At 41.1% G+C, this 25,535-nt stretch overlaps 2 protein-coding genes across 9 annotated transcripts in view; both read right to left on the bottom strand.

Annotated features, from left to right (window-relative positions):
• Positions 1-13,196, bottom strand: part of LOC139446075 (ras association domain-containing protein 1 homolog) — a 111,252-nt gene extending 98,056 nt beyond the window's left edge. For 6 of the 8 annotated variants that reach the window (XR_011651912.1, XR_011651913.1, XR_011651911.1 and 3 more), the window contains exon 1: positions 11,926-13,196. Coding sequence is in view for 4 of the 8 variants with exons in the window: in XM_071227345.1 (XP_071083446.1) it covers positions 11,926-12,346 (421 nt within the window). In the remaining 4 variants the exon portion in view is untranslated. The remainder of the gene's footprint in view (positions 1-11,925) is intronic. The other 2 variants (XM_071227348.1, XM_071227349.1) reach the window with 2 other exon arrangements.
• A 7,210-nt stretch (positions 13,197-20,406) lies between these two features.
• On the bottom strand, positions 20,407-25,102 carry LOC139445768 (high mobility group protein B1-like). Its single transcript, XM_071226979.1, has 6 exons — positions 25,004-25,102; positions 24,006-24,145; positions 23,721-23,831; positions 22,800-22,956; positions 21,743-21,849; positions 20,407-21,548 (listed from the first exon to the last, which is right to left on the bottom strand). Exons 1-6 carry the CDS (start codon positions 25,005-25,007, stop codon positions 21,405-21,407), a joined length of 663 nt encoding a protein of 220 aa, XP_071083080.1. The 5' UTR covers positions 25,008-25,102; the 3' UTR covers positions 20,407-21,404.
• Between the last annotated feature and the right edge of the window lie 433 nt (positions 25,103-25,535).

The following is a 25,535-nucleotide window of genomic DNA, read 5'->3' as shown; positions in this document are numbered from 1 at the left end:
CCACGAGCACGGGTAAGGTGCTGACAAACCTAGAAACATAATCGGGGCGAACCGAGAGTCGAACCCACAATCATAGGTTTCTGGCATGCCCAAGGGACGCAACTCTGCACAGTGAATTGCGGCGCCTTAGACGACTGGGCCACCCGTGCCCCCACTAAAATTAGGAGTCCTGTGAGTTTGTTATAACCGTAGTTTACTGTAGTTGGTATACAGTCTGCAGTGTTAATGTGCAGTCCTGCCCTGAGACAGCAAGAGTTAAATCAGGGTTTTCCGGGATGCATAAATTTGTGTCCTGTACGCACAAATGTTGAGATTGGATGCAGAAAAAAAATAAACTGAGGGACGCACAATAATATTCACTGCACCTACAGCGCATCAAGAGCCGTTATGGGTGTCTGTCACTTCATCCTCCAATCATAACCACCGATTCATTCCAGGCTCTAAAGTAATTATCAGAACATACAGTACACCACACCATTTCACGACTTTACAGGACTCATATTGCCTGCAAGGCCCCTAAAATTAAAAACAGTAAACTATGTTTATAACAAACACGCCTGTAACCATGATAACTAACAGATATAACAAACTATTTCTTGGTCCCGTCCATTTGCTGTATACATGTTGTACATGTGCTTATAACGAACTACGATTATTAAAAAATAACTTTGCGGTCCCTCTGGGTTCGTAATAACCATAGTTTACTGTATTTGTGGTCCCTGGACCCCTATTTCTGCAAGAAGATAAAACTCACAAATTATCACATCATAAAGCTTGCTTCCCAATCTAGGCAACCAGACATACGACTGGACATTCCGGCCATCACAAAGCCAGACTAGTCATTTATGTACATGTGCAATCTCAACTCCAGGTTATCAAACCATCTAATTTTTTTCTAAATCTCAATTTACTTTATAAACAGGATGTAATACAAATCGAATACAATGTTTTAAAATGCAGGTTTAATGATAACCCACATGTATTATCACAGGCCTGCACAAGATGGCAAAACGTGACACAAACAAGTCGTGCACCTCATCATATTTTTAGGCCTTGCACCATGCACAACATGACCTTTCCCTTCAGTTAGAAATACACTCGTTATCAACTTTCAGCTATAGCATTACAGCGATAGTGGTTGGCGAAAAATATCCTACTCATATTTGTATCTGAGATAACGACACAGGCATAAGTATTACGGGAAAACTCAACAACACTTTGGGTTGTTAATAACTCCATAACACAACACTCAAACAAAAGGCAGTAACTAAGGCACTTGTGCAGTACTCTCATGTTTTCACTCATAACCAACCACTAACAAGACATATTACAGGGCAATAATTCCCTCCCACTGCACCTACACCAGAAGTAGGTTTGTAAGAACATTATCGTGGCGCTAATCTAACACCTGAGTCCTGGGCTTTATCATGGAGCACATCTCAGCTCAGGCACAGCATGTAACCTAGAGGGCCTGGGAAATAAACACTGACTGTATCTTCACAATTACTGTATACTATCAGACTTATCTCATTTCAGTTTGTTCACCATGACATACACATAACGTTTTCATTTTTTGTTTAACATGTTTAAGCAAAGTGTTTGTTTTCCTGCAAGTACCAATCAAAGAAAACAACCATTTTCCCTCAGGGAATAAGTCCCAGCAAAGTACACATTTTTATATACTGTATCCATAAAACCTATAGTCCAGTTACAACCTTGTCATCGTGACCAGCGTCTACCCTGCAGTCAGGTAACAAGCCTTGTGGCTCAAGCCAGTGTCTACCCTGCAATCCAGTAACAAGCCTTGTGGATCAAGCTAGTGTCTTCCCTGGAGTCAAGTAATAACCCTTGTGGCTCAAGCCAGTGTCTACCCTGCAACCCAGTAACAAGCCTTGTCACTGCAGCCAGTGTCTACCCTGCAGTCCAGTAACAAGCCTTGTTGCTCAAGCTAATGTCTACCCTGAAATCCAGTAACAAGCCTTGTGGCTCAAGCCAGTGTCTACCCTGCAGTCCAGTAACAAGCCTTGTTGCTCAAGCTAATGTCTTCCCTGCAGTCCAGTAACAAGCCTTGTGGATCAAGCTAGTGTCTACCCTGCAGTCCAGTAACAAGCCTTGTGGCTCAAGCTAGTGTCTCCCCTGCAATCCAGTAACAAGCCTTGTGGATCAAGCTAGTGTCTACCCTGCAGTCCAGTAACAAGCCTTGTGGCTCAAGCCAGTGTCTACCCTGCAGTCCAGTAACAAGCCTTGTCACTGTACCCAGTGTCTACCCTGCAGTCCAGTAACAAGCTTTGTGGCTCAAGCCAGTGTCTTCCCTGGAGTCCAGTAACAAGCCTTGTGGCTCAAGCCAGTGTCTACCCTGAAATCCAGTAACAAGCTTTGTGGCTCAAGCCAGTGTCTTCCCTGGAGTCCAGTAACAAGCCTTGTGGCTCAAGCCAGTGTCTTCCCTGGAGTCCAGTAACAAGCCTTGTGGCTCAAGCCAGTGTCTTCCCTGGAGTCCAGTAACAAGCCTTGTGGCTCAAGCCAGTGTCTACCCTGAAATCCAGTAACAAGCTTTGTGGCTCAAGCCAGTGTCTTCCCTGGAGTTCAGTAACAAGCCTTGTGGCTCAAGCTAGTGTCTCCCCTGCAATCCAGTAACAAGCCTTGTGGATCAAGCTAGTGTCTACCCTGCAGTCCAGTAACAAGCCTTGTGGCTCAAGCCAGTGTCTACCCTGCAGTCCAGTAACAAGCCTTGTCACTGTACCCAGTGTCTACCCTGCAGTCCAGTAACAAGCCTTGTGGCTCAAGCTAGTGTCTACCCTGCAGTCCAGTAACAAGCCTTGTTGCTCAAGCTAATGTCTACCCTGCAATCCAGTAACAAGCCTTGTGGCTCAAGCCAGTGTCTACCCTGCAGTCCAGTAACAAGCCTTGTTGCTCAAGCTAATGTCTTCCCTGCAGTCCAGTAACAAGCCTTGTGGATCAAGCTAGTGTCTACCCTGCAGTCCAGTAACAAGCCTTGTGGCTCAAGCTAGTGTCTCCCCTGCAATCCAGTAACAAGCCTTGTGGATCAAGCTAGTGTCTACCCTGCAGTCCAGTAACAAGCCTTGTGGCTCAAGCCAGTGTCTACCCTGCAGTCCAGTAACAAGCCTTGTCACTGTACCCAGTGTCTACCCTGCAGTCCAGTAACAAGCTTTGTGGCTCAAGCCAGTGTCTTCCCTGGAGTCCAGTAACAAGCCTTGTGGCTCAAGCCAGTGTCTACCCTGAAATCCAGTAACAAGCTTTGTGGCTCAAGCCAGTGTCTTCCCTGGAGTCCAGTAACAAGCCTTGTGGCTCAAGCCAGTGTCTTCCATGGAGTCCAGTAACAAGCCTTGTGGCTCAAGCCAGTGTCTTCCCTGGAGTCCAGTAACAAGCCTTGTGGCTCAAGCCAGTGTCTACCCTGAAATCCAGTAACAAGCTTTGTGGCTCAAGCCAGTGTCTTCCCTGGAGTTCAGTAACAAGCCTTGTGGCTCAAGCTAGTGTCTCCCCTGCAATCCAGTAACAAGCCTTGTGGATCAAGCTAGTGTCTACCCTGCAGTCCAGTAACAAGCCTTGTGGCTCAAGCCAGTGTCTACCCTGCAGTCCAGTAACAAGCCTTGTCACTGTACCCAGTGTCTACCCTGCAGTCCAGTAACAAGCCTTGTGGATCAAGCTAGTGTCTTCCCTGCAGTCCAGTAACAAGCCTTGTGGCTCAAGCCAGTGTCTACCCTGCAATCCAGTAAAAAGCCTTGTGGCTCAAGCTAGTGTCTACCCTGCAGTCCAGTAACAAGCCTTGTGGCTCAAGCTAGTGTCTTCCCTGCAGTCCAGTAACAAGCCTTGTCACTGTACGCAGTGTCTACCCTGCAGTCCAGTAACAAGCCTTGTGGCTCAAGCTAGTGTCTTCCCTGCAGTCCAGTAACAAGCCTTGTGTTTCAAGCTAGTGTCTTCCCTGCAATCCAGTAAAAAGCCTTGTGGCTGAAGCTAGTGTCTACCCTGCAGTCCAGTAACAAGCCTTGTGGCTCAAGCTAGTGTCTTCCCTGCAGTCCAGTAACAAGCCTTGTCACTGTACGCAGTGTCTACCCTGCAGTCCAGTAACAAGCCTTGTGGCTCAAGCTAGTGTCTTCCCTGCAGTCCAGTAACAAGCCTTGTGGCTCAAGCCAGTGTCTACCCTGCAATCCAGTAAAAAGCCTTGTGGCTGAAGCTAGTGTCTACCCTGCAGTCCAGTAACAAGCCTTGTGGCTCAAGCTAGTGTCTTCCCTGCAGTCCAGTAACAAGCCTTGTCACTGTACCCAGTGTCTACCCTGCAGTCCAGTAACAAGCCTTGTCACTGCAGCCAGTGTCTACCCTGCAGTCCAGTAACAAGCCTTGTCACTGTACCCAGTGTCTTCCCTGCAGTCCAGTAACAAGCCTTGTCACTGCAGCCAGTGTCTTCCCTGCAGTCCAGTAACAAGCCTTGTGGCTCAAGCTAGTGTCTACCCTGCAGTCCAGTAACAAGCTTTGTGGCTCAAGCTAGTGTCTACCCTGCAGTCCAGTAACAAGCCTTGTGTCTCAAGCTAGTGTCTACCCTGCAATCCAGTAAAAAGCCTTGTGGCTGAAGCTAGTGTCTACCCTGCAGTCCAGTAACAAGCCTTGTGGCTCAAGCTAGTGTCTTCCCTGCAGTCCAGTAACAAGCCTTGTCACTGTACGCAGTGTCTACCCTGCAGTCCAGTAACAAGCCTTGTGGCTCAAGCTAGTGTCTACCCTGCAGTCCAGTAACAAGCCTTGTGGCTCAAGCTAGTGTCTTCCCTGCAGTCCAGTAACAAGCCTTGTGTTTCAAGCTAGTGTCTTCCCTGCAGTCCAGTAACAAGCCTTGTGGCTCAAGCTAGTGTCTTCCCTGCAGTCCAGTAACAAGCCTTGTCACTGTACGCAGTGTCTTCCCTGCAGTCCAGTAACAAGCCTTGTCACTGCAGCCAGTGTCTACCCTGCAGTCCAGTAACAAGCCTTGTGGCTCAAGCTAGTGTCTACCCTGCAGTCCAGTAACAAGCCTTGTGGCTCAAGCTAGTGTCTTCCCTGCAGTCCAGTAACAAGCCTTGTGGATCAAGCTAGTGTCTTCCCTGCAGTCCAGTAACAAGCCTTGTGGCTCAAGCTAGTGTCTTCCCTGCAGTCCAGTAACAAGCCTTGTCACTGTACGCAGTGTCTACCCTGCAGTCCAGTAACAAGCCTTGTGGCTCAAGCTAGTGTCTACCCTGCAGTCCAGTAACAAGCCTTGTGGCTCAAGCTAGTGTCTTCCCTGCAGTCCAGTAACAAGCCTTGTGGATCAAGCTAGTGTCTTCCCTGCAGTCCAGTAACAAGCCTTGTGGCTCAAGCTAGTGTCTTCCCTGCAGTCCAGTAACAAGCCTTGTGGCTCAAGCTAGTGTCTTCCCTGCAGTCCAGTAACAAGCCTTGTCACTGTACCCAGTGTCTACCCTGCAGTCCAGTAACAAGCCTTGTGGCTCAAGCTAGTGTCTTCCCTGCAGTCCAGTAACAAGCCTTGTCACTGTACGCAGTGTCTACCCTGCAGTCCAGTAACAAGCCTTGTCACTGTAGCCAGTGTCTTCCCTGCAGTCCAGTAACAAGCCTTGTGGCTCAAGCTAGTGTCTCCCCTGCAGTCCAGTAACAAGCCTTGTGGATCAAGCTAGTGTCTTCCCTGCAGTCCAGTAACAAACTAGTGTCTCCCCTGCCAGGAATCAGAGACCTGAACAAGACAGCAACTACAAGACCGGCTGTTTGTATACTCTGCTAATGCCAAGCACCTGTCTGGTGGTGAAGAAGACGGATAGATCAGACAGTGTGTATACCTACAGCTGGGATTGGTAACCTAGTGCCAGAGTGTATATTTATACTGTCAGCACCAAACAACACCAAGGTAACCCTCACACACTGTCTCTCTACCACTGTAGGCAGCTACTGTTGCCTTCACAGTAATACTAGACAATCGGATTGCTAATTGCTGCAGGCACCTCTAAACAAAAAAATATGATATTGGGGTGTGAGGAATCTAGGAGTTATAGGGGTTTGGATGTCACAGCTTTACACATTCCCATTAACGACTGTTAGAATGAGGTATACACACACATTCAGGGAATACAATTCCAATGTTCAATATGGTACAACTGCTTGCAACTGTTACTGATTTAAGAAGGTAGATTCAGGTGAAATGGGGTTTACATCATGTTGAAGATTATTGCACTTACATAGCAACATGCATGCACGTGTGTGTATTTTTGTGTGGCTGCTTGTACTAACTAGTCTGGACTAATGCCAGTTTTATAGTGCTATCCATCTGAGATACCATGCCGCAGTTTAACACAGATACCCCACTCAGACACAGTATACTGACTTCGAGCAGTTCGACCAGTCCTTGTTTTATACCCGTAATGCTGAGCTCCAGACAAGGTGACAACAAGAACCATCTTTTAATGTCTTTTAACGGTATGATGTGGCTAGGGATTGAACCATGAACCCATGGCTCTCCAGGCAGATGCCGAATCCACTTCACCACAAGGTTTGTTTGTTTGTTGCTTAATGCCGCACTCAGCAATATTCAAAAAGTATGACGGCGGTCTGTAAATAATCTAGTCTGGACCAGACAATTCAGTGATTGACATCATGAGCACTGATCTACACATTTGGGATACAATGACATGCATCAACGAAGTCAGCAAGCCTGACCACCTGATCCTGTTGGTCACCTCTTACGACAAGCATAGTCGCCTTTTGCGTCAAGCATGGGTTGTTGAAGACCTATCCTACCCTGGATCTTCACGGGTCACCACTAGGTACTAGGGTTTTACTGTACACAACAACACAACAACACACATAAAATATCCTACCGGGATACCTTACTGAAATCTGCAGATAACAATAACCAAATATTTACTCTTTCATACTGTCAACAACACACACACACACAAAATCGAATTGTAGTAAGATATATGTCCCTAACTTTCCTCAACCATTTTATCTAAAGCTTCCTGAAACTATTCACAAGCTTAGTCAAATCAGGTTTTTAATCGATTTGGGCTGGTATTAATTTCACCCTTCATTCAACTACAAATGACGTCACATTTAGAATCTGAAGCTTTAATTAAGTCGTGGAGACCAACATGTCTTCAGCTGATCACATGACAAGTATACAATTCTCAAATCAAGTACACGACTTAATGTCTATTGATCGGTCTCCCACTGTGTGACCCCGTGTCAGCTGTTACAGCAGTGTAGTTGATAGATACCCTCACAACTAGGGCTGGGACAGGTATCTCGAATACTCGAGTCGGTACTGACTAGGTCCTTGTACCCATAGGCAGAGCTACAGATAAGCTGTGTATTAGCGTAAAATACCCCCCAAAAACATTCAAAACCCAATTACTTTCAATTAACTTGCGTACAGAAACACGTTTTAAATGAAAAACTCAAATGTATAAAAACAGCACGCATAAATACCAAACGAAGCTTACGAGCTAATTTACCTTCCGAATCAAGCCTATATTCAGATCCGTTATATACATCTAAACACTATTTCATTTTTTTTTAATCTCAAAATGTTCACTCATTTTGGGAACAAATCAAAAGTGTGATGAATATATGAGTGAACAAATATTGGTTACCCAATGAAAAATGTGATAAACCAATTGAAATAGAAAACCATCAAGAAAAAACTCGAGAGCTCTGCATAAGACACCACCCTGACTTATGGTTACTCGTGTGATTCATTGTTTGATGACAATAACAATTAAAACTCCATGGTTACACTACAAGTCGCTAATGTTTACTATTCTTTCTGAGTAAGCACTCAATTCTTATGTGTATGACTTTTATTTGTTTGAGTAAACATACACCTTCAGTCAACCTCAGTGTATGCATGACCAGATTGTTTCATCCGTGTATCAAAATGGTTTTTGCCAGGGCTCTGGAAAAAACAGCTGCCAATCAGACATTTTGTTCCCAACTCTGGGCACCTACAGCAGGCACCCAGGTAGGGTCGCGTAACAATGGACATGGCACCTCGGTAGTATATATGGACTTCTCCCAGCCCTACTCAAAACATGCAATTTTGTCAACATCATTTGTTCGTTAGTTGCCTAACACTGCATTCAGAAGTCATTTGATTGTGGCCTATCTGGACCAGTCAGTCCAGTGACTGACATAATGAGCAACTATCCACACTGTTGGGGAATGATGACACACAATCAACCGACGAGTCTGACCACCTGATCCATTAAGTCAACTCTTACAATCACAGGTAGACTAGACTTGGTCTCCGAAAATATGTAGTGTTGACTACAATCAACTAAATTTAAATAGCATGGGTTGGGCGGAATGGAAAATAATATGGTTCAAGGACTGTGACACAGAGTAAATCACAGGCTACTGTGCAAAGGATCTTTTCTACCCTTGAGTTCCCACTGGTACTGTTCAGTTAAGTGGGTGAGTGAGTGAAGATTTTGGGTTATTGCCGCTTTGAACAGTTGTCCAGTTAACCATGGCATGTCAGCTAACAAAAGGGGGAAAGGCCCACATGGTGAAGCTGGCACTAGATATTATACCACTAGAGAAAAACACAAACAAACTGACCACTGAATCTGGCATTCACATCCCAGAGAAAGCTGATCCTGTCGTGACTAAGGGAGGGAATCCACATGAACATTTTTTTCGAGGATTATCAATTGCTCTATACAGTCAAATAGATTCCAAGTCCCATTGGTGAATGATGAGTCGGTAAAAGTCTGTCACATCACAGTGACCTGTAATATGAGTGAGTGAGTGAAGTGAGTGAGTTGGGTTAAGTTATAGCGCCGCATGTCAGCTTAATGTGGGAGGAAAGACCGAAATGATGCAGGTCTCAGATGTTTACCACTTCGGTGAAACCCACAAGCATAGGTATTGTGCTGACCAACCAAGAAACATAATCAGGGCAAACCGGGATTCGAACCCACAATCATAGGTTTCTGGTGTGCCCAAGGGACGCAACTCTGCACCGCAAATTGCAACGCCTTCTACAACTGGGCCACCCATGCCCCCTGAAGAATTTGGGTTATTGCTGTTTTAAACAGTTGTCCTGGCGTGTCAGGGGGAAAGCCCCAAGTGAAGCTGGCAGTAGATATTTCACCACTAGAGAAACACACAAACAAACCGACCACTGCATCTGGCATTCATATCCCAGAGAAAGCTGATCCTGTCCACAGTGACCTGTAATATGATCATGCCTGGACCAGACAATCCAATGGCTGCATGGACTATATTATAGCAACATCATGTGGTGCTGACCTTACCATAGATCTTCCCACTTTGATGATACCCATGAGCTGCACTTCATTTCAGACTAGTGGTGTATGAAAAGAGATTTTCAGAGTAAACAAGTCACTCTGGATTTTCACTCGTCTTGGACTAACAGACTAGGGACCATGTCTGTTCCCGCTTCACCCATTGTACCCATGCCAGGAATGGTGAGGTGAGGTGTTGTGAGGTGAGGTGAGGTGAAATGGGGTTTAACGTCCCGTCCAAGATTATTGCACTTATATAGCGACGTGCATGCACGTGTGTGTGTGGCTGCTTGTACTAGTCCGGACTGATGCCGATTTATAGTGCTAGCACACTGAGATACCATGCCGCAGTTTAACCCCCAGTGAATACCCCACTCAGACACAGTAAACTGACTCCGAGCCAACCAGTCCTTGTTTTAGCCCTTTAATGCAGAGCGCCAGACAGGGTAACAACAAGTATCATCTTTTAACGTCTTTTGGTATGACGCGGCCGGGGATCGAACCCCGGACCTTCCGCTCTCTAGGCGGACGCTCTACCACTGGACCACAGAGGCGGTATGCCAGGAATGGAACCCGGATCTACCCAGAGATAAACCAATGCTCCCACCACAAGGCTTCCATACTGCTGATGGGAAGAGATGAGCAGCATGTCAGAACATAATGCTAATTTTAATGCCTTGACAAGGTATGGTTCCAACTTTAATTCTAATCATGACAGCCTCTGTGAAAGTTCAACACTATGGACATGTTAACATGGTTAACAAGTACACGATACAACAGATGTCGGTCCAGGTACTGATGTGTGAAGAGGAGGGGGTACCTACACCTGGAGCAAGGCGAGCGGAGGTAGCTGGATTCTGACTGATAACATGTCTGCTTCATATTTACTTAATGCAAACAACACGTGCAATAAAGGGATGATTTAACCTGATTACTGCATGCCCTGGGTATGATAATGTTTACCATTAAGACTGTTAACAAGGTAAATATACAAAAACCTGAAGGGGGCCAGTTAAAATTAGATGCTCCTTGTTTTCTTCATACAGATTTATCTGAATTGATTATCAATAAATCATTCATTCTTCATATATCCCCAATGAAAGATTCTATCTACCACCCAACATATATAATAAATAACAATACAAAGTCTCTCTGTGCTGTCATCAAGGTACGCACTGATATAAGATCAGTATCCATTGTGTATATGTGCCAATACAATATTTTATCAAATGGAGAAATGTTAGTATTAGTTCTAATTAGTTTTATGTCTGTAAGTATAGACATAAATTATCTGTATAAACACTGCCTTCTACCTGTATTAATACTTGTCAACCATACTCTGTACATCACTTGCTTCATAACGGTGTTACAACCTACACCGAAACGTCACTCCTAACTGTAATAAAGAAGTTGTTCATCTATATATCTTATCCTTACTTACATAAATTATCTTCAGAAACTGAAACACATGTACTTGTCTTATTTCATTAATAACTGTTCATGCTGACCTGTGATTATTTTCAAATATTACTTAACTAAAAACATTTCTACTAGTCCTACACCATGACTGTGGAATACCTGCATTTAATTTAACTAAAACTAATCTAGATAATAAAACAGGCAAGTCTAGCGAGCTGTATTCTGTCAGCATTAAAATATAGATTCTAGAAGTGGAATATCTGCTTTTAATTTAACTAAAACTAACCTACATAATAAAACTGGCAAGTCTAGCAAGCTGTATTCTGTCAGCATTAAAATATAGATTCTATAAGTGGAATACCTGCATTTAATTTAACTAAAACTAATCTAGATAATAAAACAGGCAAGTCTAGCGAGCTGTATTCTGTCAGCATTAAGATATAGATTCTAGAAGTGGAAAAGAGAAATGTATTGTGTAATAAAAGACTTAATAAGACTATATGTAAGTCTACATTTGTACAAGGGGAAGGGCTCACAACAGACCTTCTTCTCACAGTCACATGTCGGAACAGACAAACCCTGACTGCCCATCCTGTCACAATCAACTGAGGATTCCTGATGTTTCAATATTATAAGTACAAAACTGGAAATAAAAGATATTCAAAATTGATCAGCCCCATGAAGCATTACCTAGAGTGGTTAATTTAACAGGAAACTGACAACAGTTCACTAATAGTACTACTGTGAGAGAAATAACATAAATACAGCACAGTTATGGCAAAGATATCAATTATATGTGGTGTTGAAGGTTCACATGGTACCTCTAGTACAACTAAATCTAGCCGTGCTGTTTAGTCTGTCAAAATATACCACTAGCACAACATGCAGATGTGACTCTATAACATGTAGCCACCATAATCACTTCAAGTATTCTCCCACTGGTGGCAAGTTAAAGTGACATGCATGGGACTAATTTTAAAGTAGGTCAGAACGAACATTGTTTACAAGCCAAATATAATTGAACTTGGGTCTGCTGGAAGAAAAGGTCAAGCAACAAACTCAATTTGATAAGTCTTTAAAAATGAAAGTCATTTATTTATCCACTGCCAAGACACAGCATTGTAACAAGAATTGTGATGTAGGGAAGGATGGGACTTTGTAGAAAGCACATGGCGCGTTATAGTGTGTGGGTGTGTGCACTTGTTTTAACAGTTGGTTCAATAAAATGACTTACTTTTACATCGTAGACATTCCTTGTAGAGTCCCCAGATGAAGTCCCCACACTTGTCACACCAAGTAGGATTTGTCAACTGGCATGTCACAAAATCATGACCCCGACCAAGTCTTCCCTCACTGTCAATGCTTTCCATTTCAATGTGCTCCTGGTAAAAACAAGAATTAGCCAGGTTCAGGACATGGGTGTCATCGTCATTGCTGCGGCTGTCATTCCTCTTTTTCAATTGCAATCCAATACCTTGCATGACATTTTTATAATTTTGTCCAATATTTGCTTGCACTTTCACAATTCTCCTTTTGATAGCATTGAATATGTCAGGAGAAGTACTTTCTGAGCAATTTCCTGACACCGAGTTGGCTGCGGCCATAACTTTCTCAACTTCCTGGATGTAAATATCCTCAAAATATTCTCTTGCCATCTACATGAGGCAAACAAATTTGTTGATAATCTTCTGGCACTCCTTCGAACAACAAAATTGTTTCATAAATGTGTAACAAATTCTTTGCACTTAGTTACTACATCGGCTCATCAGATAACTGGTTCAAATTTAACTATTTGTCCAGTGACGGGAGGAGCTTTCCCCAACCAGCACGTCTACTTTCTAATTCCTTGTTAAATTTTCTGTTTTGAACCCATCCGTGTAAAGCAAACAAAACACAAAATGTCAAAGGCCTGTGTTGACTGTCAATTTTAGATTCATTGGGAATCTTGTCAAACAGTTATAAACTCTTCCCGCCTATATTGAAATACCAACTCAAAACCATAGGAACTATGAAATCAATCACATGCACATTTCTTCATGACATGACACCCACACTGTATATGTTTAATTCAGCGATTCTTCCCAACTTCTCGAAAATGGTGATCGCAAACCGAAAATCATTTCAACCTGTTGGAACAGCTGATGCAACAATACTAACAGAACAGACTGATTCCGCCTGAGAGAACTCCGCGAGCAGGCGACAGCCAATGAGACAAAGAACACGCTAGCACTGTGAGTCACCGAGCTCAAAGTAGAAACATTTGACGACACAGGAAGACTCCATTTTCAACTTCCGTCAAACTCCGAGCATGGCCGACGACAACAACACCGAGAAAGAAAAATCGCCAGACACAACAACAGCAGCTGATGTTTTCTTGAACAAGGCCCGCTAGGTTAGAACAACTCGTTGAATTAACGAGTCCATACAGACACTGTGAACAAAGACGAAATCTTATCTCTCAGGCTCTCTTCACTCAGCGAGGTCATACATTTACCAGCCATATTCCCTCCCCTTTTCATAGCCTCGTTCACACAGTCAAATATTTCGCCATTCTCTTAAACTGAGACCGGGATAGCGAGTCTATTATATATACCAACCGCTAAAAAATAAAACGCGCACCTGTTCAATGCATTTCACCTTCAACAAACGGGTTTTTTCCTCACTACTTGGTGGCGAAAGATTTATGTATATTATGAAGTAAGTCACACAATTACGACTTGTATAATATCACCTATAAAGATAATTGCATGGGAAAATATGAAATAACATTTTTGCATAGTTTATTCAATATCACCTTCATTTTTTTGTAATTTTGTTTAAAATACTTTTGATTTTAATTATGTAAATATCTAAACACTCTTTCGCGACTATTAGATATTTGTTTTGTTACAATAATGTTTTTGAAATCATATTTGCATATCCCGTCTAAAGCCATAGTATATTTTCCTATTCCCATGGAAGAATATTTCGTCAATATTCACGTTCTGTAGTTATTTTTACGTTTTTATAAGTCAATGTTAACTTCAGACAGCCTCATTCTTTGACGTGCTACATAACGTTACATCACGAGGTTTTTCCAAATATGTAGTGTTTCATAGCCGTATTGATGTCGTTACTCTTCTACTACTAATTATCTAAACATTTATTTTATTTTCAAGGACTTTGTTCAACGTAAGGAAGATAATTCATGGATGTCAACTTCTTTATTATGAGGAACACAACGTTTCGGAGTACATCCTAACTCCTTCTTCAGGTGAATACATACTATGAAGCAGATAACACGTGTGTGTGTGTGCGTACATATGTATGTATGTATGTGAAAGAACAAACAACAAAAGTATAACATAACAATTGCTGTGTTCCTCATAATAAAGAAGTTGACATCCATTAATGCACTTCCTTATGTGTATCAATTCTAAATACCATTCAAATATTTATTCAACTTGTTGAAACCTCTATTCAAAAACAAATTTACTAATACGCATTTTCACATAATGGAAAACGACCCGTGAAGATTCCGGGGTGGAATAGGTCTTCAGCGACCCATGCTTGACGCAAAAGGCGACGATGCTTTTCTTAAGAGGTGACCAACAGGATCAGGTGGTCAGGCTCGCTGACTTGGTTGATGCACGTCATCGTATCCCAATTGCGTGGATCGATGCTCATGTTATCAGTCACTGGATTGTCTTGTCCAGACTCGATTATTTACAGATCACCATCATATGGCTGGAATACTGCTGAGTGCGACTTTAAACAAACAAACAAACAAAACATAAGGAAACCGAGCCTGGCCAACAAACACACGTCACTGCATGGGTCAGCATGACTCACTCTATTGTTTCAAATGTAGAACATATGAAACGAAATGACAGCGTACTGACCTACATTCTGCAATGTAGATTTTAAGCTCATGCATTCATTCTAAGCACGTACATTACGAATGGCTCCAACAATCAAATCCAACAAAATCACGTGCAGTGCGAATATACGGGCTAGTTCAAATGCAGCACGGACAATATGCACGACGTATCACAAATATTTTGCTTGACATCACCGTGCAGCATATTTATGTTGTATTTGTTTTTGTTTTCATTTATTTATGTATTCATAAAAAAAAATCACCTTTCGGGCTGTATTGTAAATCTTATTACGCAGTACTTTGTAACTTTGAGGTTGCATTTTAAGTGAGACAACGCTCGCGCAACCGGACGTCTGAGATTTGAATAAATTATTCTATATATACTGATGGAAACGCATAAAGGAACAATGAAAAAATAGGGCAATAAGATTTACTGATGGTACATTTAAAATAGCGCGCATATAAAATCCAACACATGTCAGAATCCAATGTTCAGATGTGTCTGTGTGCATTGAGTGAGTGAGTGAGTTTAGTTTTACGCCGCTTTTAGCAATATTCCAGCGATATCACACATTGTACCCATGTCGGGATTCGAACCCGGGTCGTCGGCGTGACAAGCGAACGCTTTAACCACTAGGCTATCCGACTGTCCCTGTGTGCATTGTTTCCAAAGCGTATTTGGTGTAGACAAGGCTGGAAATCCATAATAGTATATCATTTGATTGTGTCTTAAACTGTGTGTTCCCTTATTTATTTCCATCAGTATATTACCCACACTCTTGTTAATGTAGAATGGGAGTTTCGCGATCACAAGTGCAGACCCAATTGAGTCAGTCTATTTTTAGAACTACGTCTCGCTGAAGATTGTGAGGTAATGAACAATGGATGACATCATCTTCAATTATTTGCGACAATGTGTTGATATGGCCGCATCGCAAACAATAAACACAATGGAACAATTGAAGTGGACCATCAATATGACTAACTAAGACAAAATTGTTATGGATGAGCAACTTCTTATTACAACTGGGCGATGTTTCGGTGTAGATTCTAACACCGTTATGAAGCAAATGATAACGGTGTGTGAATCTACACCGAAACGTCGCTCAATTGTAATAAGTTGCTCATCCATAACAATTTTGCCTTAGTTACCATTCCAACTTCTAAATGCCACTCAAAGAAATCAATATGACACAAAAAATATTAATTTCAGTGACGATAATTAAATAATTACAGAGGCATCCGTGTCCCTGTGGGTAATATATAAAATAACTCTTGTATGAAAAGTTGCATCAAGACAAGAGGGACATTTTCCTCTGTTTATACGTGATTCGTTAATCCAGACTATGTCACTGGGAACGGTACAGTCCGGATTAACGGGGCTGTCAATGTATAGGAGCAAACACTACCACGAATGTATGCTAACATTCTCACCTAGACTTGCCGAGTACCTATATAGGAAGTAAACGCAGATTTTACAATGAGTACATGTGCATCAGAATGCTGCAAGCGTAAACAAGTTCATAGATATAACAACAAAGCATGTTGTAATATGGATCGTTGATACAACAGAATCAAATTGTAATGCACGTTTTAGGAAAATGTGAACCAACGATATGAATAAGTCGTAACCAATAGAGATCTGGTCATGTGCCGACTTGCGCATTAACCCTGTGATTGCCGACTCTGAGTCAACTTGTTCATCGGTATACCCGATGCCCTGGCGCATTCCAGTCAATAAATTGGTTTGGAGTAACTCAGATCCGAGGTAGAGTAGGTCTTCTGCAACCCATGCTTGACGTAAAAGGCGACTAACGGGATCGGGTGGTCAGGCTCCCTGACTTGGTTGATGCATGTCATCGATCCCAATTGCGTGGATCGATGCTCATGATATTAATCACTGCATTGTCTGGAGCGCGGCGTTAAACAACAAACCCAACCAACCAACGATTATTTACAGACCTCGTCATATATAGCTGGAATATTACTGAGTGCGACGTTAAACAACAAAGAAGTATTGGTCTGGCAGGGATTATTTACAACCCGCCATGATATATTTACACGTGTAGATGAAACGTTACTGACTGTAGCGTTATACATCATTTACCTACAATGTCACTTAACAACACTCAGCATCTGTCAGTAAAGCAGTATGCAAAGTAAACGCCTGTCTGGTAGCCAGTGCCTGGCAACTTTGTTTTCTTTCTGGTAGTGAAAATAAGACCAAAGTTGTCCCACTGGTTTTCTTAATTTTCTATCGCCTGAACTATACTATTCTTATTCAGCTGTCAAATATGAACAAAAATTCTTCCAAAATGGCCAGTAGCTACACAATGGCTGATCTCTGGGATGTGGAGTAACAATAGTGGATTTTGTTTACTACTTTTTTGTCACTACAGTGACGGAAACCCGTTTGGCATTGACTCAAGACTGAATTTCTAACCTTGAAATATCATTTCCTTCTCTATAAGAATTTTCCTTGTAATTGGTAGTGTGAACAAAAACAACTGGCTACTTTAGCTATAGGTAGCAGTAGTATAGTAGTAAAAACGCTAATTTATAATATCATATTATACTTTAAAGATACTCATATATCTTGACAACCTGTGAAGATCCGGGATAGAGATCTTCAGCAACGCATGCTTGCTGTAAAAGGCCGCTATGCTTGTCGTTAGTGAGCATGGCTTTACGAAGCTTTTAGCATTATTCCAGCAATATCACGACGGGGGATATCAGAAAAGGGCTTCACACACTGTACCCATGTCGGGAATCGAACTCGGGTCTTCGGCGTGAAGGGGCGAACGCTTTAACCACTAGGCTACCCGACCGCCCCGATTGTCGTAAGAGGCGACTAATGGCCTCGGTTGATGCATGTCATCGTATCCCAAATGCGTGGATCAATGCTGATTATGTCAATTACTGGATTGTCTGGTCCAGACTCGATTATTTACAGACCATATAGGTGGAGTATTGCTGAGTGAGGCGTTAAACAACAAACATGTATCTTGGGAGTTCATTTATGGTAAAAGTATTACCTTTGCTTATGGTGTGTGTTGTTTAACGCTGCAGTCAGCACTGTTCCAGTTCTATCACCTGTAATCGATCCTGAGCCAGCCAATTAGTGGTTGATACCATCAGCATCGTCCCATGCATACCGCCAGGACACCATGACAGCAATCAGCCATAACAATCACCGAGTAGACCCTTCGATTTAGTGAGCGAGTATGGTTTTACCTGACTTTAAACATTCCAGCCACATGTGTACGTTTATCACTTTGGTGACAGCCACGGGCATGATCGGCTAGAAACTCGAATTCGAACCCGTCACTGCCAGATCGCTGCGCGGTTATGGGACGAATCTCTTCAGTGAAGTGCGTCGCCTTTGACCATCCGTGTACCTCAACGTGTGAAATAAGTTTGATTTCGATATACAATATGGCTCCGTTTAATATTTGACCTGCGACAGTCCATATTGTACGGAAGTGACGATAACACAACATACATGTAGATAACTCACATGGGAACATCTTTATCACGGTGACCTATTTTCTTAGATCGCCAACCATATCAGCTTTTGTGGCGATCAGATCCCATTACAATATTATTCTGGAATAATCACAGGGTCTAACTGCATGGGACCCTATTGTCTTGAAATTCACTCAATTAAAAGTGTAAGAAAGGAGGAGTGGGGAGTAATATGCCGCTTGTCACCCATTTGTAATTGACATCATGAGCATCGATCCATGCAATGTGGGATACGATGTTCCAACCAAGTCAACGAGCCTGACCACCCGATCCTGTTAGTCGCCTCTTACAGTTTTGTCATTAAGTGCTACACATTGGAAACATCTCTTCATAACGTACATACTTGTCTATGTTACTGTTTCGCGTTTCTTTTGGCGGTGAGTATATATAAAAAGAATCGGGTTGTCATAGTATGCGAAATACGCTACAGTCGGAAAGCGCACGTTAAATCTTCTATATCAGTCATAGTATATAACAATTTTAAAGTCGCTATGACATTGCTTCGGCCATGTAGCGAGTGGAACGGTCATAGACTTTCCCATTTTATCGTGAGGCATTGTGCTCACAGACCAAGGGTCCAAATCGGAGCCAATTTTCGCACGATTTTGATGCCGTATCTGCCTTGTTAATTAATCGACCCTCAACATGTTATAAAGTTGATCATACATGTTGACGCGAGTTTGTATGTTGTATTATCGACATCGTATAAGATATTGCATATCTTCGAGCCTAAATTGGTATGTGAAGTAAACAGGACGCGTGTGATGTCCACAATGCCCTGTGATGTCATTAAACATGACCGTCAAAATGAAAGAGTTCGACTGAAACAGCCAATTCACCATCACCTTGCAAGACAGGGAAGTGATATATTCTACCCTGGTATCCCACGTTGGCCCATCCCCTCACCATGGTACGGAGCCACAAAGGCTATATAATTCTGGACCAGGTTTACTCGTGCCCAAACTTAAAAACAAACTGGTTTTCTTTCATAACAAATATATAAACACTGCACAATTACCAAATACGTTCAGCATGAAAAATTATTTATGATCCACACAATGACCAATACTTTGTGTAAAATGAAGATCCAGGATATAATAGGTGTTCAGCAACCCATTCTCGGCGTAAAAAGGCAACCAACGGGCACGGGTGGTCAAGCCCGTCGACATGGTTGATGATGCATGTCATCGTATTCAAATTGCGTGGATCGATGCTTATCATGTCAATCACCGGATAGTCTGGTTCAGACTCGTTTATTTACAGACCGCCGTCATAGAACTGGAGTATTGCTGAGTGCCCCGTTAAACCAACAAACTTTGAAATACTGTTCAATCATACTAGGTCACCATGAAACGGGGGGGGGGGGAAGAACATTGTTTGATATGATATTGTAACCGAATCCATTACATATTATGGAGCATTGGTGTGATCACTGGAACGAGGGCAATAAAGGCCACATCAACGGATTCCCTGCTTACCTTTTGGCATTCCGAACCCCAATACTCTGAGTATGCGCCTGGGCAAATCGTCAGTCATCACAGCAGCAACAGGTTCCATTCCAGTGCTAACACATGTACCAGTTTGTGTTTTGTAACATTTTAAACATGAATACCCAAATTAGACACAAAGCAAGCTATATAAAAATAATCAAGTCTAGGTTCCTTGAATTCACATGAAACACCAGATGGAAAAGTTCTACTGAAACAAACATAATAGTAACGAAATGTTTTCAGTCTTAAGTTAAAATGGACTAGACATGCTTACTCTAAGTAAAAGGTTCAGCATGAAAAAGGGGCCCCAGGGGAATGAAAGGAGGTTGGCTCAGCTTTGGTATTAAAACAATAAATTACTTAATTGAAATATTAGAAAAACACTGCATTAACACCTAAAATGTACCTTTTGACACGTTTTATTCTTGTGATGTTTGGTCATGGGTTCAAAATAGGCGATGGATGAAAGAGTCTCGTTCTCATTCATATAAGGCCCTTATACCATGTCTTTTCAAATTAACAATGCAGTTAATATTACATACTAACAATCATAATCAACTTGTTCATCATTGCCAACAATCAGTCTTTTAGCAGATTTATTTGGTCATCTGCATGGTTGTAGATCGTTAAAATATTTGAACAGAATTGATATTTTTTGCAGTGTGGCTGTATGTTTCCATGTCATTTACAAGATCTCAGAAGTGGTTGCAAGTCCTAATGCGTTGTCCTGCCCAGCCTAATGCAACAAACTTTTTAACTACATACACCTCCAGATGCATTCACCAATAAACAGGTCTGAAATAATTGAAAACAGTTTTGTTGGATAAACAAAACACTTGAGAGTTGTGAAAAGAATTTATTCAACACTGAAAAAAAAATGATTAAAATTCGAACACGGACATAAAATGAGGTCCTCGTGGTCTGGTCAAGCCTTCTATAACACGATCAGCCTCATTACAGACCTCATTGAATACAACACAAATGGATGACCAAGCAGTATGAGTGACAATTCAGGTGAGCAGGTTCTCAGCAGTGCTTGAGAAACCATTTATCTTCCTACTTCCAACTGACTGGCCTCACAAGTTCATGCAAACATGACTTATTCTATACACAACCTTAAGCTAGACATGATATGTTGTGCTCAACACTTGAATAAAGACACATTATTTCTTTGGCTTGTTTATTGACTTAGTAAGAATGTTTAGTACAATCTTGAGCACAGGTCAAGTGAACATGATTATGACATCTAACTGAGGAAATGCAGCTAAATTTTACACATTATTCATAATAAGTCCTGTTATTAAAATGCAACCAGTTTGGAATGGCGATGATAGTATTTGCCCAATTCTAAACTATCTTGACAGTGAATGCATTTCCAATTAAACGTTTTCTATGCTTGTGATAAAATAACCAAGGGAGATTAACATGCAGTGTATGTCCCTGAGCTTTAAAACAAGGCTTAAATGTTCAGATCTCAGTTTAAACCCCATTAGAAAAATACAAACATGAATATATGTAGCACTTTCTCACAAGAATGTCTTTTGGCATTTATTTTGGAATATTGCTATTTGGAGCTGCCTCAATTTCAAACTTGTTTCACATGTATGGAACAAAAGGCAGGTTTAGATGACAAAAGTTGTCAATTCAATAACAATGTCATTTGTCAAATTTTGATCTAAAGCTTTCAGCACCTTCTGGGAAATTTGAATGCAACATTGCCAGACCAGAGCACATATCCTTGTTGAAGCAGATGTCTGGTCGACATGTTGCAAGACGGTGCTACAGGGAGTCTCCTGGTGGTCTGCCAGTCACAACAATAGAGCATTTGTTTCATTTATTTCACTCATCATCCTCATCATCGTCTTCCTCCTCTTCATCATCATCATCCCCTTCTTCCTCCTCTTCATCTTCTTCCTCTTCATCATCATCATCTTCACTCTTGCCATTTGACTGTTTTGTCTTCTTGGCAGCAGATGGTCCACCCTAGAAAGGAAACAGCATTTTGAGAATTCAGGGCAAGCTTTCAAAAAGTTCAGGGCATAAAAACATGCCACATATATTTACTACACTGAGCATTTGATATCATGACTAGAATGCTGCATTACATTAAATATTAAACATGTCACCAGTTAATAGATTTCCTAGCTTCAAAATTACATATGTTGCCAACAACCCACCTTTCTCCATTCTTCCATTGCCTTTTCATATTTCTTCTGCTCTTCAAGTGCACCTTTCTCGTATGGTTTCTTCTCGTCGTCAGTAAGTTTTCGCCATTTCTCACCAGCTAAAATATAAACAAATATATTTTTATTTTTATTATCAAAGCATGTAAATGTGTCACTGATGACACATGGCATATTTAGAATATTTATCAGTGGCTGAAATTAAGGATGTTCACGGGGTCCTTGAGATTTGCTTCAATAGTATTTGGGGCTAGGGACTCCCTATACCTTTTACTTTAACACTGGGGTTATGACAAGGAAACCCATGAACAATAAGTATTCAGCAACTCATGATTGTCGACTAACAGGATTTGGTGGTTAGGCTTGCTGCCATGGTTAATGCATGTATACCAATTGTATGGATCGATGCTCATATCAAATCACTGGATTTCTGGTCCATACTCCGTAACCTAAAGTCGGCTGTCAAAAAGGAATATTGCCGAGTGTGGTGTTAATAAACAAACTATGACGAGCACCCCTTTCATGCTTAACTTTAACCATTGTGAATGATATTGGATGACATCACAACACACTGAACTGTAAAAACAAGGATGCATCTAGACCTGCTCAGACCTCTATACTTGGCCCCAAGTCTGCAGCAAATGAGGTAATCCCAATTTGAATTAAATTTCCCTATTCCTCGGCATTCACAAAAAAAAAGAGAACAAAACAATAATATCCCTGTCAAAACGTCCATTTTCCTTTTAGATTATGTATTCTGCCAAAAGGAAAAGCATTTGAATATTTTTTCAACAAATAAACATATGTATTAATTTTTGCTCTTCTGGTGAATTCTTGGCAGCTGTTATAAAATGTGTTATAGTATTTAATCTGGATACCATCCATTTCTTTCACTTCTGCCCAAGTGATGCCACTCTAATAAAGGAGTACAAAATTGACAAAAACTTCACATATTAAGATACAGAAAAAGATTACAATTAATTACATGCATCACAGAAGTTTTTCATACACTAATATAGTTCATGAAAAAATATATTCACGATTGCCATACCTTGTCTGAGAATATCTTTGTGACCGATATCTTTGCCCTTGCATTCCTTTCTGTGGTCGGCAAGGAAGAGAAAGTATGCTGACTGTGGTCGCTTTGGTTTACCATCTTCTACCTTCCCACCAGTCTTACCTCCCTTAGGTGGTTTGTAATTTCCCATCTGAAAGAATAGTTTTTACAAAAATTACAAACTGTCACTAAATGCCCAGCAAAAAAACATGGCTCATTATTAATATTGATTGATACACTGGCTATTAATGACCAAGCTTACCAATCCAACCAGAATTCAATTCAAGTAGCTGAAGTCGCAGACTGAATTGTTAACATTGGTATCACACTGTTACTTAAGCAACTAGACTTCAGCTGTTGGCTTGGAGGAGATCTGGGCAGTCATTCAGAACTTTCAGAACTTCACAATCAGAGCTACCTCCCTTACATTCCCAGCAAATGTTTGTTACCAAAAGAATGTTAAAATATACAGAAATCCCACATTGTGGGAGAAGATACCATGAAAATACCAATGCAAATACTGTTCAAGTGCAGGATGTTTACGATATTTAGTGACTTTTTGTAGGTAAGTTTAGCCACTAGTCCAAACCCTCTAAACATCTAGGAAGCTCAGATCAAAAAAGTATATGTAAAGTCTACTGGAAATATATAGAAATTACTGAATTACTCAGTCAAAGCAGCGTTAGAAATTGACACTAGTCCTGTAGTCCTTGCCAGACTGTGCAGTAGTTAAGGTATCATAAGGACAAGTAGAAATTTGCCAATTTTAAAGGTATTGCTATATGTTATTATTAAGAACTAGTTGACTAAAACTATTAGTTAATACCACTGCAAAAACTATTCTCTAAGAAGCAATTATTTTATAAGGGATGTAATATATTTGGTGAGAATTTTACGACATGGTCATGTACCAACCTCTTTCTGATATCTCAACTTGTCTGTTTCTGCTTTGTCATTGAATGGTTTCTTTGTCGTGTCATTCATGTCTTTCCATAGTGCGGAACATTCTTTTGTGAATTCTGCAATCTGGAATGTACAAAAACATGGACACATTAAACAAGGAAATGAAGTTTGCATTTGTTACAGAATCTATGAAACTTATCCATAACCTCAAATGGAATCTAACATGCTTGCCAGTCTTAAAATTATTAAGATAAAACATATGGGAGCCTTATGATGTCTAAGAATCATATTTTCTACCTTTGATATAGATCTGCCTTCCTTTTGAGCCTTTTCTCTACAATGAGCTAGGAAGTAGAAATAAGCAGATGTGGACCTCTTTGGCTTGTTCAAATCCTTAACCCTCTTCCTCTTTTTGGGAGATTCGGCTTTCGTGCGACCTAAAATCAGAAACAAAACAATCATGGTCATAATAGGTTCCAAAGAGCCTCAATTCACTTGCATTTATGCGGTCTACATCAAAGCTGAAACACTTCCACAATTCAATGCATGCTGTTTTCGTAAACAAAAAGACAGATCAACTGTTGTGTATAGTGATTGTGAAATTATTCAGTTAAGGCATTCTGTCATACATCAATAAATATGTTTATCCAAACAAGTCACGAATAATAATAAAAATCGTGCAAAATTTGAAGCAAATATTTAAATCGAAAAATCGCGATGTTTTCTGAAGCTCGGGTCAAGATTTTACTCCTGCTTCTACAAACCTCGAGTTTAGCACTTATATTATGGAAAAACAAGCAAAATCAGCCATGCATGCTATTAGTCAACGTTCGAGAATACTTTCAGACAAGAATATCTATATTACTTCACGTTTAACACGAATTCTTCCCTTGGAGTGTGTAAACAAGCTTTGTTTACAAATCTGTTCTTGATGCTATCGCTAAATTTTATACCAATCTAATCCAAGATATTCCTTCACTACATAAAAATAAACAAAAAAATCTGAAAGTGTGTCTCGTTCTGACCACTTATTACCAAATACTAACCATCCAAGGCTGCAATAGTAAGAAATGACCCTTAGCAGGTCCCCACGCGGACATGGGATTCAAAATGGCCATTTGAAGAACAAACCAAGACAATGGAGCAGGTCGCCGGACGGTCGTTATCAAAAACTAAATTTACTACGTAGCGATCGCTGGTTTGAAAGCACTCGAATAGCACAATATTCTCCGATAGTAAGTGCAAAAATTCAATCAAACGATGAAGGACGGCATTGGAAATCAAGGTTCACTTACCCATGTTGCTGCTCTTCTTGTCTGTGATGCTAGCTGCAGTGCGTTAGTCTAGCCGGTTCAGTCTAGTTATTATAGCCAGCTTGCCATTCACGTGGTCTAACAAAGGAAGCCCGTATGGCCTTTCCCGCCAAAAGGGGCGCAACTCTGATTGGTTCACGGGCACCTGTCAAACTTCAATGCTTTGATTGTATTGTGTATCAAGTGTGAATTATATTTGAAAGTGCTGTCGGACTTTTCATGTTAAAGAAACGTAACACATTTAGGAAATTCTGTTCTTCTTAATGTAAAAATGATGTATATGGTGGTAATGTAAGCAGCATTTGAACGCATATATCAATTTAATCTGAAAGTGTTATTGAATGAGTGCTAAACCATTATACATCCACATTTTCCTCGCCAAATAGCAATAATCGTCAAATGTATTGGTATAAAATACCACACCAGTGAAAGTCACTTTATATTTTGGTACAAAATATCTGCATTTTCCGAAACAATTTCTTGAGGCCCAAAACTGGGTTCCCATAAAAGCGAA

The sequence above is a fragment of the Haliotis cracherodii genome, unplaced genomic scaffold (assembly GCF_022045235.1).
Source record: "Haliotis cracherodii isolate W230 unplaced genomic scaffold, xgHalCrac1.p SCAF_6, whole genome shotgun sequence".
Classification (NCBI taxonomy): Eukaryota; Metazoa; Mollusca; class Gastropoda; order Lepetellida; family Haliotidae; genus Haliotis; species Haliotis cracherodii.
Note: the sequence above shows the minus strand (reverse complement) of the source record. Positions and strands in the feature narration are given on the sequence as shown.

Coding starts and splice junctions, on each gene's coding strand:
- LOC139445768 (XM_071226979.1), bottom strand. Junction 22,957..23,720: donor AGTTGAGATATCAGAAAGAG/GTTGGTACATGA, acceptor CTATTCTTTCAG/ATGGGAAATTACAAACCACC. Junction 21,850..22,799: donor CAAAGATATTCTCAGACAAG/GTATGGCAATCG, acceptor TTTATATTTTAG/CTGGTGAGAAATGGCGAAAA.